General features: G+C 41.1%; 1 protein-coding gene across 4 annotated transcripts in view; it reads right to left on the reverse strand.

The window, feature by feature from the left end:
* USP24 (ubiquitin specific peptidase 24) overlaps positions 1-15,679 on the reverse strand; it is a 173,484-nt gene that overhangs the window by 67,972 nt on the left and 89,833 nt on the right. For all 4 annotated transcript variants that reach the window (XM_069592612.1, XM_069592594.1, XM_069592616.1 and 1 more), the window contains 9 exons: positions 15,434-15,532; positions 15,164-15,337; positions 9,699-9,784; positions 9,434-9,527; positions 8,245-8,400; positions 5,367-5,464; positions 1,853-1,948; positions 1,508-1,736; positions 669-828 (listed from right to left, as the gene is read on the reverse strand). In XM_069592612.1, coding sequence (XP_069448713.1) covers positions 669-828; positions 1,508-1,736; positions 1,853-1,948; positions 5,367-5,464; positions 8,245-8,400; positions 9,434-9,527; positions 9,699-9,784; positions 15,164-15,337; positions 15,434-15,532 — 1,192 coding nt within the window. The remainder of the gene's footprint in view (positions 1-668; positions 829-1,507; positions 1,737-1,852; positions 1,949-5,366; positions 5,465-8,244; positions 8,401-9,433; positions 9,528-9,698; positions 9,785-15,163; positions 15,338-15,433; positions 15,533-15,679) is intronic.

Here is a 15,679-nt window from a genome sequence, read left to right on the forward strand (position 1 = left end):
ATTTGGAAGCACTGAAAAATACATTTATGACGAAAAACTAGTTTCAGGTGCCAGAAGCAAAAACAGTGCAATTTTGGAGGCATGTGGGAGTCTTTCTGGGTTATTAGAAATGTTCCTTATCTTGATCTAATGGGTTACACTTGTGTAAAAACCCTAAAACTTCTGTACATTTAACATTTCTGCCCTTTACTGTGTGTATGTCAAACAGTTTAAAAGCTCTATTATCAGTGAGTTATATACACAGCAGGGAAACCAAATGAAGCTGAGAAATAAAGCTATTTATAAAGACCTAACAGAAAATAATAGGCCAAACCAAGAAAATGATTTTTCCAGGTAAATATTCTAAATGAGTTTTTATTACAGCCATAATTATTGGCCTCATGACACTTTTACACTCAGCGAGCTAAAACTCTGCTTGGTTTCTCTGTTTATTTTGCATTTATACACTTTTTCATATGACATATATAAATGAAGGATGTATATACATACATGCATACTTGAATATGCAAATCTTGAGGGTTTATTTAGCTTGATGAATTTCTGTTCATGCTCAAAAGCAAGAGAAAAGGCTTTCTTCTTTCTGTGACCCTGAATAACCTATACAAAGACGATTCTTACAGCTACTTCCTGTTCAATATTCTAATTATTTTATCCTTCTTAATCAGTACCTGAACTGCTGAGTCTGTTTCGAATTCCAGCAGGAAACAGAGAATTACTTTCTTTAATCGGCTGGCTACTCCCCACGAGGTCAAGCCGTCCTGCAGCCGCAGCCCATGACAGCCGCATGAAGCAAGCCACAGTAGACGTGAAGTCACCGACTGCCATCGTCTAAGGAAGCAAGAAAGAGCGCTGTGAGTGCCTGAACACGCCCCACTGGCTTCCGTGACCTCCTCTTGGTCTCAGTTTGCAGTCTCATTTCCCTCCAATATCATCTACAAGACAGACAGCCTTTTTCATGCTTCTGTACTGTTCAAAGACTTACAACTGCCTCTCTGCTACTCACAGTAGAGACCCTGCTCTCCAGGTTCTGGCTTCAAATCACCCATTCTGCTGTCACCATTTCCCCTCTTCACACACAGCATCTGGTCTATGTGAACCACCATGTGACCTCCTACACAGGCTTCTTTTCTAATTGCTCCCACCTTCCCTTTTACCTGAACAACTTTCCTCTCTCTAAATGAATCCATGGATATGGAATCCCTACCTATTCTTAAAGGCTTAGCCCCTCCTACATAGAATCCTGTAACAGCCGCACGTGAAGATGACTATTTCATTCCTCTTAAGCCCTGTAAAATGTCTTGCTTTGGTAGTCTTCTTACAACAATGGATGTTTTCCAGCTGAATTACAGTGAACTCTACACTAGTTGATCTCTTTCTTACTTACTGTAAGCTCCTTGAGGATGATACTCACATCAATAATTTTTATATCTGCATAGGCCCTCCCCACCAGCGGTGGCTTCTGTAAAGGAGGCCCTTGGGCCTTCTTGAACAAACACAGGTCACTTACTTGTATTGCGACTCGTGCAGCAGGAATGATCTCCTCAACTCTGATGGAAGACCGGTCAGACACTGATACCTGTCGGTAGGATGACTTCTCTGGGGTGCCACATAAGGACATTTGCCTGCTCGTCTGCCGGCTGACATTTCGGAATGGGCGAGAAGAAAGTGCTTCTATGCCGTCTTTGGTGAGGTCTTCATCCAGTAAGGTTGGCAATGTCTGTCCCACGAGTAAAAATCTTAAAAGGAAATAAGCTAGGCTAAGCCAAGGTCATTTCATACTATGTTTAAAGGATGGGATCTGGAAGAAAGAGTCAAGAATAGCCATCTGAGAGTAATCAATAGATTTACGTACCTTGCCAGTTGTAGACAGATGGAATAAACGCCCTGCCTTGTTTCATAGTCTACTTCTGATGGAATGGAATCCCTCTGCATGACATTTACAACCAAACTTCAAAAAAAAAAAAAGAAAAAAGAAAAGGCAGGATATTTAAGACTTCTGTTTCTTCCACAGGCAATTTTCTATAAGTAGTTTGAAAGTGAAAGTGAAGTCGCTCAGTCATATCCGACTCTTTGCGACCCCATGGACTGTACCCTATCAGGCTCCTCTGTCTATGGGATTTTCCAGGCAAGAGTGCTGGAGTGGATTGCCATTTCCTTCTCCAGGGGATCTTCCCGACCCAGGAACTGAACCCGGGTCTCCCACATTGCAGGCAGATGCTTTACCGTCTAAGCCACTAGGGAAGCTCTCCATATAAGTAGTTTAATGCTTATCAATTACTTAAAATTCTTACATGATCCTTACATATAAATGGATCACACAGATTCCTATCACAACAATTTCTTATGGTACATATAACCTTCCTGGTTCAGAATTAAAATCAGACTCCTTTCTTAGCCAAAAAGATAACCAATACAGAGTGTTTGGACAGCTTTCCTTCTCACTAACTTGTATAAGTTCCTCAATCAACTGCTATCTTGGTATTAGAAGAGCTATCAATTCAAAAGTATATCCAGAATTGCTGTATTCTCCAAAGCTTGTTTTTCACATCTACTATCACCTACATTGCTGTAAAAGCTCCCCAACTCTTCTTCTTGCTTCTACTCTTGAAGCTTCACCTCCAAAATCTATTCTCAAAAGATCAACCAGAATGATCCCTTAAAAATGGAGGCTACCATGGGATTCCTCGGGACAAAATCCTCCCATGGTTTCCAATTTCCTTCACAGTAGCCTGTAAAATCCTGCATACCTTGACCTCTGGTATCTCTGTAGCCTCACGCCCCCTACCCTTTTCCCCTCACTCAGCCCCAATCACACTAGCCCCCTGCTGGCTTTACAGACACCAGGTCGACCCTCACAGGGGCTCGCGTTGGATGCTCCTCTGGACAGCTTTCCCCGGCATCTCCAGATCTTGCCCCCTTACCTCCTTCGGGTCTTTGTAAAATATCCCCCCAAGAAGTGAAGTCTTCTCTGATCACTCCATTGAACAAACCCTCCCCCTACCAACCTTCCCTAACCACCCGCTCTTCTTTGTCTTATTTTGCTCAATAGCTTTTATCGCCACCTGACATACTTTTACTTCTTTATTGTCTTCCCTTCTAGACTATCATCTTCACAAGGACATGGATTATTGTTTTATCAGTGCACTGCTCTGTTTCTAGTACTCAGAATGATGCCTAGCATGTACAGTGACATTCAGAAATAAGCCAGAATTAAAATGCCTTTGTTAGCATAGCTCTGTAATTGGCTGAGTGATCTGAAATGAGTTTTCACCCTCTATTTCCACTTCTGTTTCTAGTCCCCTTGATCTCTGCAAGGTCTCACCCAAGCTCTCTTCCCTAAAGGCCTCTAACAGAATTCCTTCAATTACCCTCTGCTCAAAATTCAAGCTGGTTTTCACTCTTTTCTTTCCTGAAGGAGACAGCAGGCCTACTTTATGGAACATATCTTCCAACTGCAGTGGAATTTAGCCCCACTGGTTGATTGCCCCCCTTTATCTTTATTCTTTTCTTTTTCATTGGCCTTTAGTCAGCTCACAATGAGAACCAAGGCTTCTCCAAGGTAAAATGGAAAAGCAAACTTTCTCTTCAGTTATCCTATCCTTCAAACTTCGGTCACCTCCTTTTCTCTCACTCGTACGGTAGAGATTTCCACTTACTGATTCTGCTTCCCAGCCTTTCACTTGCCAGGGTCTCAGGCTGCAAGGCTTTCTTTCCTTATACACGATGCCTCCTTCAACATCCAGTGCCATTCTCCACTTCTCTCAAAAGCATCATGTCCAAACCATCCCCTTCATGTGACTCACAGAGATCTTTTGCACAATCAAACTCACTTCTCTTGACTTTCCCAGTTTCCTCCATCTTATCTTCATTCCCCATATGGACTCAAGAGTTATCATTCACTCATTCTTCCAAACTAGAAATCATAGGGCCATTTAAAAAATGTTTCCTCCTCTATATCTGTGCTTCCCAGGTGGTTCAGTGGTAAAGAATCCACCTGCCAATGCAGAAGACACAGGTTTGATCCCTGCATTGGGAAGATTCCCTGGAGAAGGAAATGGCAACCCACTCCAGTATATTATTGCCTGGGAAATCCTATGGCCAGAGGAGCCTGGTGAGCTACAGTCCAAGGAGTCGCAAAAGCTGGACGTGACTTAGAGACTAAACAGCAACAACAATCTTGCATCTAATCATAAAGACTTTTCTACTTCATCTTAAAAAGGTCCCTCTACCACTGTCCCAAATTTAGAAGCTGTCATTGCCTCTCTGGAGCACTGCAACAGTTCTTACAGTCCTCCCTGCCTCCAGTCTCTTCCACCTGCATTCACCGTTTCTACTGCAGTCAGAGTAACTGTTCTAGCTAACTCCTGGCTTAGACACCTCCTGTTTTTACAAGGTAATGCTGAAATTCCTCAGTATGACCCCCTATTCACAATCTTTCTCCTTTGTCCTTTGCTCTAGTCTCACCAGGCAACTGTAGTTCCCAAGACAGTCCCGGGCTTCCATGCTTTCCCTCATCCCCACCTCTCCTCTGGCTGAGAATGTCCTTCCCCGCTTAATTACCTAGAGAATGGTGACTCATCTGTTTCCAGCTCAGATGTCACTTTCTGGGAAAGTGAAAGTGAAGTCGCTCAGTCGCGTCCGACCTTCAGCGACCCCATGGACTGCAGCCTACCAGGCTCCTCCGTCCCTGGGATTCTCCAGGCAAGAGTACTGGAGTGGGCTGCCATTTCCTTCTCCAATGCATGAAAGTGAAAAGTGAAAGTGAAGTCGCTCAGTTGTGTCTGACCCTTAGCGACCCCATGGACTGCAGCCTACCAGGCTCCTCCATCCATGGGATTTTCCAGGCAAGAGTACTGGAGTGGGGTATTACCCCAAGCAAATCTTACCATTTTAACCACTGCTTTCTTCCCCACTTCATCCCACAAAGCACCTTTTATAAGCCTCTGTTTCAATACCTGCAATAACCATTTGTTATTCTTTGTTAAACCCTGAGGCTCTCAAAGGCAGGGATAATATCTTCCCCCAGTGCTAATGCCTTGCACAACATAGATTACTAAGAATCAGATCCACCTTATCTCAAACTGATGTGGGAGTGACCAGAAACAGCACAGTCTCCTCTCCTCTTGAGAATTTCCCCTACCACCAAAGGGGAAAGACACATGCTTCTGTCAGTTTTCCAAATAATCAAAAGTCATTAAAATATTTAAAAATATTCTAAAGACAGAAACATCATTCCTTCTTATTACAACTCCTATAATACTTCAAATCACGTCTTGTAGGCATAAATAAGGCCTGGGAGGAGAAATTAACTAAGATAACTCTATTCATTTTCTGCAATTCCTATAATACAATATTGAAACTCTAACCTCAAACCTCCTGCTTTGAGGAAGTTCTCACAAAATGATTTTGCACAATTTCTTGCCATGTCATCATCAGCTGTTGGCATGAGTTTGGAGCTTAGAACCTTGGAAAAGAGATAAAGCATAATTAATCATCCCAACATTTCCAGTAGAAATTATTCCTTTAACCAAGTAAAGCAATCAGACACCTTGAGTCAGAATCTCTTGAACTGCTGCTCTTTCTACCTCCAGTAGTATAAGGAGGCTGATGTTTCACAAACAGTTCCATTTACTTAGCATGAAAAATCTTCCTGTTTTTAGAGAGCTAGTATGCTCCTCTTTCATGAAACCAGCAAATGTGAATGTCTCAGGCTCCAGACCTGCCTAAGAGCAGGTAACATTATGTGTTATGCGGATATGTTCTAAAAAAAGTATATAAACCGAAATTTTATAACAGTCCATTTATTATAAATACTGGATGAGTTTCCTGATAATGATTCGAACTCCTATTTACTCAGCAACTGTCTACCAGGTACTACGCATAAGATGAAGTACTTAATTTGCTCTGTCTCTTAATCTCGCTCTGTAAGGCATAGGTATTTTATTCTACAGGGAAAGACTGAGACCTGAGAGGTTATGTGACCTCCCACCTGTGGTCACACAGTTAGAATTTGAGTCTAGATGGGTCTCACTCTAACATCCATGCCCTTTTTACGACACTGTAGTGTCCACCTAAAGGAAACTATTTTCACATAAATAATCAACCTGTAGTATGAGACTACAAATTTAGCTCACATCCTAGTTTTACCACCGACTAGTCGGCAGATCTCACATACGTAATTTTCCCTTTTGCCTCAGTATTCTCATTGGGTAAATGAGGACAATAATTACCTTTCTCAGAGTATTGTTTGTAAGTAAGATAGCACAAACTTAAGGTGCTTAGTATAAGCACTGGCACAAGACAAGTGCCCAGGAAACAACTGCTTATTTAGTTACGACTTAAATTTTTTAAAGCTCATAGCCTCAGTTTTCCCAAGGTTTTAATCTAGATGTAATTCAAGATCCTTTCTTTATTAAAAAAAAATCTGCTTCTATGAACTTATTAGTAATTTTAGGAGCTTAGATTCTTAATGTGATATTTTTGTCTAAAGATGCTTTCTTCCTAAGTTGCCCTTTGGGAAACTGGTTTGCCAGCTTCAGATCACAACCATCATTCAGGAGAATGGGAACCTTCTGCTATCCTAACCCTTTCTAAGTGTTGACAGACACAGGCACACACTCCCCATGCTTAATGGACAGCAATTTAGTGAGGGTGAAAGGTTTTCCCAAAGGAATGGGTACTTGGAATATCCACTCTGAATTTCCCTAGAAGCCAAACATAAGTTAAAGATCGAAATGCAAGGACATTAACCTTTCAGGTAACAGTAAAAAGAATGCTTTGGGGGTGTTATGGTTTCTACATTTTTTATAGAGCAAAAGGCAACCTATCAGAGGAATTCCCAGTTAATCTGAAGTTCTAAAATAAGACTGGGGATGATTTATACAGTCCTTTGGCTCTAAGATAATGCAATCTAAGTAGCTGATAACAAACCAGACCCACTGCTGGGTCATTGTGCTTTTCAGGGTGCTCTCAAATGTGGGTGTTAAGATTTATACCTTAACTTTCTGAGACAATCATTCAAAAGCAGATAACAAATGTGGCAGCAATGCAAGATACAAATTTTATAAGACTGAATTAGCCAAGAATTTCTAGGTTATTTTCTGTTTTGGAATACTGTATGTATTTTTAAATGTTCACAAGAAATGAGGTCATACTTTATTTTTAAAATACACGCTAAATATTTTTTCCTTTTGGACCCAACAAACATTTACACAGGAACAATTATTTTAAGGCAACTAAGAAACATTATCACAGCTCTGCCATACAAACATAAATAATGAGTTAAGCACAAACATGAGTGAATATGACTTTATACTCCAAATTAGACTGTCAGATGAAATAAAACGTTGAAATCATGCCTGAGTAGGTACCTTCTTGCCAATTGTGACCTTTGTTGTGATTCAAAACCTACTGAAGATAAATGGTAATTTGATAATTAAGGTTGCTCAGGCACTGATCTGGATTCCTTAATAAACAACTAACTAAACAGAACAATTTAAGGTAAAACAAAATCATTCAGGGCTTTATATTCCCTAGAACTTTCTGTGCCCTGAGGGTCTGGCCCATCACTTTCTAAGAGCAGGGCAGTTTCCACCTCCACAGTGCTTTGCTACGGTTCTGATTCCAGGACTCGGCCTATCCAGCCTCTCCTAGGTCTTACTCATAAGAACCTGGAGCAATTATCACATCTTTTCAACTCTGTGGTAGTTAAAACTACCACAATGATTTGTAGACACTAAATAATTAGTAAAGTTTACTGAACTGAATCTACTAATTTAAAGCTACTGTTAGGAAGGAGGGCAACAAAAATATTCTTTTGCTTTTTAATAAAATAGCTTTCTAAAAAAACCCTAAAATAATAACGTTAAATGTGTTTCCTGAGAAACTACTTATAAAGCTTCATTAATGGCAACAAATTGCAACAGCTTTTTTAAAAAGTTAGGATGCATTTAGTAACAAGGCTGAAGATTAATAACTGACATTATAAACACTTGCAAAACTTCCAGAGGAAGTTAATTACACATTTTTATATACTAGGCTTCCTAATTATTTATTTACATGCTATTTTACAAGTATAACAATGCACACAGGTATAAGTTGGGGGAAAAAAGAGCATTTTCAAAGTCGAAAACAATAAAACACTTCAATTTATAGTCTATTTACTTATTTCTGACATCTGAAAGCATGAATTTTCACACCAAAATGAATCTATTAAAATTAAATTTTAAAAATAAGCTTTCTTACTTCTAAGTTGTAGAGCACTCTGAAGGTGGACATTCCTGGAGCGAAAGATCGAAACAGACTTTCTAAAATTGAACTGGCGCTTGGCTGATGCTGCTGCTTAGAAGACAGGGATGGAGACTTTGAAGACTGAGAACTTGTTTCAGACAGCAATGTTTTCTAAGTTTAAAATAATGAAAAAGGACACAGATGAAGGAGAAACATTATCACTATATATTATAATATTATTTTCCACTTTAATATACTCAAATCATCGACATTTTCTAAAAAAATTAACCTGAAAGCCACATCACTCTTCAATTATTAACGAAGCACTGAACTCCATCACACAGACCGTAAGTGGTCTACAGCATTCCATTCTATAGGAATGCCTCTGGGATTGTATTCTAAGCAACACTAGCAAGGCCATCCTAATTTATTTCCAGGTTTTTAAAATTTGTACTACTGAACTCTGATAATTAAATTATAAGATTGCAGAGTAGTAGTTTTGAGAATTTTGGGGGGTTAGTTCTAATAATAGAGTTTACAATTACATTAGTTCTCTTCTCCCTCAAATTAATAAATAATGTATATGTGATAAGGTTCTGACCTGATCTAAATAATAATCACTGAAATACAAAGTTCATAGCTTAGTTTTAACAACTTTGTTCTAAATGAATTTATTCTGAAAATACAATTAAACAATATTATAAATAAAACATTTTTAGTATAAACTCTTAAGGAACAAGATTCTAAAAATTAAACAAAAGGAACTTTAAATACCAACTGTGAAAAAATTAAGTGATAACTCATTTATGCAAGCAACTCAAACATATGCAACAATCACACTCAGAGAGGCATCATGACAGAAGAAAAACATCACAGTTGAATGAGAATGAGAGTCTGACCCTAGATGAGACACTTCATTACTCTGGGTTTAGGTTTCCTCATATAAAACATGAAGGCGGCAGAAGTAGATGACATTAAAGGTTCTTGCAGTTCTAAAGTTTGATGTTATTATTGGCTATAGATAATTTAAAAGTCATTATGAAGTTCAGATTTCCATTTAGAGCAACAGTATTTTTCTAAAGAAAAAAATCTGTTATGGGAAAGATGGTATCATATGACCTTTATGTGATGCTATGTTGCATTTTTACTGAATCATGATATAAAATTTCCATGCCTGTTAAATAACTATCCAAGATACTCATACCTTTCTTCCTAAAGAATCAAGTTGATCAAGGGCTTCCTGAATGGCTGGATCAGTAGGTATCAAGAGCAGAAGCTTTCGTACTCGTAGAGTTATCCTGAAATTTTTCAAATGTGAATTTTTTTTTCTTAAGAGCCACAGTTTCAAATTAAAAACAGTCAAATGTAGCAGGGGATGTGAAGTGATATACATATTAAGAGAACATTTATTTGGTTCCCTAACTTTAATAGCTTGCTCTCTTGCAAGCTTCACAAACATTTCTATTTACCTTGGCTCCTCCAGATTGGCCAGCTGGTAAAGCATGTCGAATACATTACACACAAGTGCCATCACCACACCAGGGAGGGATTTCTCCTGAGGGAAAAAGCAAAACAGAGATACAAACTCACAAAAGAATTTTCTTCTTTTCTAATCAAAGGTACAAACAATAAAATGACTGGTTCTGAAAGACTGGCTACTGTAAAACTTGGGGATTCCATGGCGGTACAGTGGTAAAGAATCTGCCTGCAATGCAGGAGATGCAAATTCAACCGCTGGGTTGGAAGATCCTCTGGAAAAGGGAACGGCCAACCACTCCAGTATTCTTGCCTGGAGAATACCACGGACAGAGGAGCCTGGTGGCCTACAGTCCGTAAGGCTGCAAAGGATTGGACACGACTGAGTGACTTTCACTTTGACTTCTCTGTCTTAATACTGCTCTGAGTAGGATTTCATTCTTAAATTCTTACTACATGAAGAATATGGCTGGAACGCAGGAGACCTCGGTTTAATTCCTGGGTCAGGAAGATCTGCTGGAGAATAGGCTACCCATTCCAGAATTCTCGGGCTTCCCTTGTGGCTCAGCTGGTAAAGAATCTGCCTGTAATGTGTAACACTGTACAGGAGGTGGTGACCAAAACCATCCCCAAGGAAAGGAAACGTAAGAAGGCAAAGTGCTTATCTGAGGAGGCCTTACAAACAGATGGGAAAAGAGACGCGAAAGGTAAAGGAGATGGGGAGAGATAAACCCAACTGAATGCAGAGTTCCAGAGAAGAGCAAGGAAAGGTAAGAGAGCCTTCTCAAGTGAACAATGCAAAGAAATAGAGGAAAACAATAGAATGGGAAAGACCAGAGATCTCTTTAAGAAAACTGGAGATACCAAGGGGACATTTCATGCAAAGATGGGCTCAATAAAGGACAAAAACAGAAAGAACCTAACAGAAGTAGAAGAGATTAAGAAAAGGTGGCAAGAATGGAAGAACTGTTCAAAAACCTCTTAATGACCCAGATAACCACGATGGTGTGGTCACTCGCCTAGAGCCAGACATCCTGGAGTGTGAAGTCAAGTGGGCCTTAAGAAGCATTACAAAAAACCAAGCTAGTGGAGGTGATGGAATTCCAGCTGAGCTATTTCAAATCCTGAAAGATGCTGCTGCTAAAGTGCTATACTCATTATGCCAGAAAATTTGGAAAACTCAGCAGTGGCCACAGGACTGGAAAAGGTTAGTTTTTATTCTAATCCCAAAGAAAGGCAATGCCAAAGAATGTTCAAATTACTGTACAATTGTACACATTTAAAATGCCAGCAAGATATGCTCAAAATTCTTCAAGCTTAGGCTTCAGCAGTATGAGAATCGAGAATTTCCAGAAGTACAAGCTGGATTTAAAAAAAGCAGGAACCTGAGATCAAGTTGCCAACATATGCTGGATCACAGAAAAGGCAAGGGAATTCCAAAAAAAAACCACATCTACTTCTGCTTCATTGACTATGATAAAGCCTTTGACCGTGTGGATCATAACAAACTGGAATACTGTTAATGAGATGGGAATACCACACCACCTGACCTGCCCCCTTGAGAAACCTGTAGGCAGGACAAGAGGAAACAGAACTAGACACGGAAAAATGGACTGGTTCCAAATTGGGAAAGGAGTACGTCACAGCTGTATATTGTCATTCTGCTTATTTAACTTATATGCAGAGTATATCATGTGAAACGCTGGGCTGGATGAATCACAAGCTGCAGTTAAGATTGCTGGGAGAAATACCAACAACCTCAGATATGCAGATGATACCATTTTAATGGCAGAAAATAAAGAGGAACTAAAGAGCCTCCTGATGAAGGTGAGAGAGGAGAGTGAAAAAGCTGGCTTAAAACTCAGCATTCAAAAAATGAAGATCATGGCATCCAGTCCTATCACTTCATGGCAAATAAATGGGGAAAATGTGAAAACAGTGTCAGATTTCATTTTTTTATGCTCCAAAATCACTGCAGAAGGTGACTGCAGCCACAAAATTAAGAGACATCAAGTGATAAAAGACACTTGCTCCTTGGAACAGTACCTATAACAAACCTAGACAGTGTATTCAAAAGCAGAGACATCACTTTGCCAACAAAGGTCCATCTAGTCAAAGCCATAGTTTTTCCAGTAGTCACATACTGATGTTGAGAGTTGTACCATAAAGAAGGCTGAGTACCGAAGAACTGATGCTTTTTAATTGTGGTGCTGGAGAAGACTCTTGAGAGTCCCTTGGACTGCAACGAGATCAAACCAGTCAATACTAAAGGAAATCAACCCTAAATTGGAAGGACTAGCACCAAAGCTGAAGCTCTAATAAATACTCTGGCCACCTGATGTGAAGAGCTGACTCACTGGAAAAGCCCCTGATGCTGGAAAGATTGAAGGCAGGAGAAGTGGGCGACAGATATGAGATGGTTGGATGGCATCATTGACCTAGTGGACATGAGTTTGCGCAAACTCAGGGAGATAGTGAAGGACAGGGAAGCCTGACGTGTTGCAGTTTACGGGGTTGCAAAGAACCTGACAAAACTTAGCGACTGAACAACAATGATGAAATATAAAAATGTTAAACTTGAAGATGCTATGTACATCACTTCTGCTATTGATAAACTGTCTTAATAATGCTCTGAGTGAGATTTCATTCTTAAATTCTCACTACATGAAGAATACGCCTGCAATGCAGGAGACCCCGGTTTGATTCCTGGGTCGGGAAGATACGCTGGAGAAGGGATAGGCTACCCATTCCAGAATTCTTGGGCTTCCCTTGTGGCTCAGCTGGTAAAGAATCTGCCTGCAATGTGGGAGACCTGGGTTTGATCCCTGGGTTGGGAAGATCCCCTGGAGAAAGGAAAGGCTACCCACTCCAGTATTCTGGCCTAGAGAATTCCATGGACTGGGCAGTCCATGGGGTTGCAAAGAGTTGGACATGACTGAGTGACTCTCACTTTCACATGTAAGTATAGTTAGTTTTTAAGAAACATCACAATATTAACATTAACCCTGTAAGCTTCAGTGGTATCTATAGCAAGACTATGCTCTCTAAGTTTTAAAGAGACAGCCACACAACAATCTTACATAAGTTATTAAATGAAAGAGCTATATATAATAATCCTCTCCATTACTTAAATACTTTTACTTCACATGAGAGCTGGTTACTATCTTACTTTGTAGACTGTAAATGCATAAAGAGCAGAATGTCTTTTTTCAGTTTTGTACCCCTGGTGCTGAGCTCAGTTCCTGCCACAGAGAAGGTACAAAAAACCTTGAATGATTCATAAAATCATTCAAGAAATACTGACTACCTATTATGTTTCACTATTGTTTTAGGTGCTGGAAATACAGTACTGAGCAAAACATTCAGAGGTCTGCTCTCACAGAGCTTACATTTCACTGGGGAGAGAAATAGGGACATTAAACAAAATGAATATTTTATATAGTATGTTGAGATGGAAATAAAGCAGGGAAGGGAAATGAGCCATGCAGGAGTAGGAACAGACTGAAAGTTTAGATGGGATCGCCAAGAAGGCTACAGTTGAGTGAGAGCAGGAGGAAGTGAGAAAGAACCTGGGTATCAGCAGAGAAAATGCCTGGGTATTGGGGAAGAACAAGTGCACAGGCCCTGCTATGTCTGAGGACCAACATCGAGGCCACTGCAGCTGGAACGGTGAGAGGGAGGGTGGGTCCTGGGGGAAGACCTCAGGGGAGAACACTAAGTGAGGTGGGAGGTGCTGAAGCCTCTGAACTGAGGAGTGGCATAATCTGACTGGTCTGTAAAAAGATCATGGGATGCTGGGTGCTATGCACCAGAGAGACTGAACTGGAATAAGGGCAGAAGCTCTGGGACCAGACGCACAAACGGTTACCCTCAGGTGGTGGGTGGGGCGTGATGGCTGCCTGGATCTGTGTGGAAGCTGTGGAGGCAGAGGAGAGTAGCTGGCTTCTAGATATAGAGGTATTTTAAAGGTAGAGTCAAAGATTTGGTGATACATAGATGTATAAGGGAAAGAAGGGACCTCAAGATTCAGGCACGAATCCCTAGAAGAATGAAATGGGCATTATCTGAAACAGGACAAGACTGTGGGATGAAGAGGTTTGGGGAAGGAGCAGGTGGTGGGAAAGCGGGCAGCAGCTCAGTTTCAAGAGTTAGAATGGAGTGTCTATCACACATTTAAGAGGAGATGCTGTGTTGAGTAGTTGGTTCCATGTAGAGATGGTAAAGAATTCGCCTGCAGTGTAGGAGACTTGAGTTTGATCCCTGGGTTGGGAAGATGCCCTTGAGAAGGGAATGGTAACCCACTCCAGAATTCTTGCCTGAAAAATCCCATGGACAGAGGAGCCTGGTGGGCTACAGTCCATGGGGTGGCAAAGAGTTGGACTAGACAGAGTGACTAACACAACAACCTACACTTCAAGCTAAAGATAAAAGTTGGGGTGTTATCAATGTATATGTAATATATATAGTTTTGAAATTGGATGAGATTCCTAAGTAAGATTCCTAAATAAGTGTAGACAGAGGAGAGGTCAAAGGACTGAGCCAGGGAACTTCTCTGCATACAGATCAGGAAGATAAAGCAGCAGCAGCAGAGGAGCCCAAAGAGGAAGACCTAGAGAGGGATGGAGAGGCCGGTGAGTTCTGGGAGACAAGTGGAGAAAGTATTTCAAGGGGAAATGATCACAAGGAACAAGTCTGCTGAGACGTCAAGAAGATGAGGATTAAGAGGTGGACAAAACATGTGGAGTCTCTCTTCAAGAGGAGTCAAGAGGGGATGGTAAAGAGAGTCCAGACTCTTTCAGGGAGCTTTGCTGATTTGAAAAAGAGAGAACTGAGGCAAACTGAAGCTGAAGTTTGGGTGAAAAGACGGCAGAAATAAACAGCACATCTGACTGTTAATGGTAATGACCCAGCAGAGGACAATCAATGAAGAGAGATGTAACAGAGCAGCAGCAAGCAGGGGCCAGGCAGAATCACTCAGACTCACAAGAGTCTGGTTCAGAAGACTGATAAAGGACATAGTCTTCTCCCAACTGCTACTGCTGCTGCTAAGTCACTTCAGTCGTGTCCAACTCTGTGCGACCCCATAGATGGCAGCCCACCGGGCTCCCTCGTCCCTGGGATTCTCCAGGCAAGAACACTGGAGTGGGTTGCCATTTCCTCCTCCAATGCATGAAAGTGAAGTCAAAGTGAAGTTGTTCAGTCATGTCCAACCCTCAGCGACCCCATGGACTGCAGCCTACCAGGCTCCCCCATCCATGGGATTTTCCAGGTAGGAGTACTGGAGTGGGGTGCCATTGCCTTCTCCTTCTCCCAACTAAATCCCAGCATTTCTGTGATATGGTTCTGAAGAGTCAGGACTTACTAGGAAAGGACATAATCATCCAAGCCTGTATGGGCTGAAGGCAAAACTTCATGAGGTTAAGTTCTCGCTTTGCACTTGAAGATTATCACTGGATACCTGTTCCATGGCGTATGATGAGCTGAACACCCCGCTGCTGCTGCTGCTGGAGCTGGTTGAGGAATCTGCGGAGCTCCCAGATGGTGTCCCACTGCCAGAAGTCTTCACTGTGAGGATTTGTTCATCAGAGAAGCCCAGCTGGTGGAGTAGCTTTTGATCTTTATTCACTGTCAGCTGCAGAAAGTGGTTTCTTAATTACTACTGAGAAGGAAAAGAGAGGAGAATATTGACAACAGACTAAAGTGACACAAAATGTGTATTTACACCTACCAGACTGTCATTTGTAAATATCTGTATACTGTCCACTGGAGAGCACAACTGCTTGGCTATCTTCCACCGGACACTCCCTATAGTTTCATTACTGTGAGCCTGTAAAATGAAGTGAAACAATATTGTAATTCGCTCATCGATTAATTTAAACAGCTACTAGTGAGCACCTTATATGTACTGGGCACTGCTGCAGAAGCTGGGAACATAGCAGAGAACCCAAAGACAAGAACCCTTGCCCTCATGAGG

Source organism: Ovis canadensis, chromosome 1 (genome assembly GCF_042477335.2).
Source record: "Ovis canadensis isolate MfBH-ARS-UI-01 breed Bighorn chromosome 1, ARS-UI_OviCan_v2, whole genome shotgun sequence".
In the NCBI taxonomy this organism is placed as follows: domain Eukaryota; kingdom Metazoa; phylum Chordata; class Mammalia; order Artiodactyla; family Bovidae; genus Ovis; species Ovis canadensis.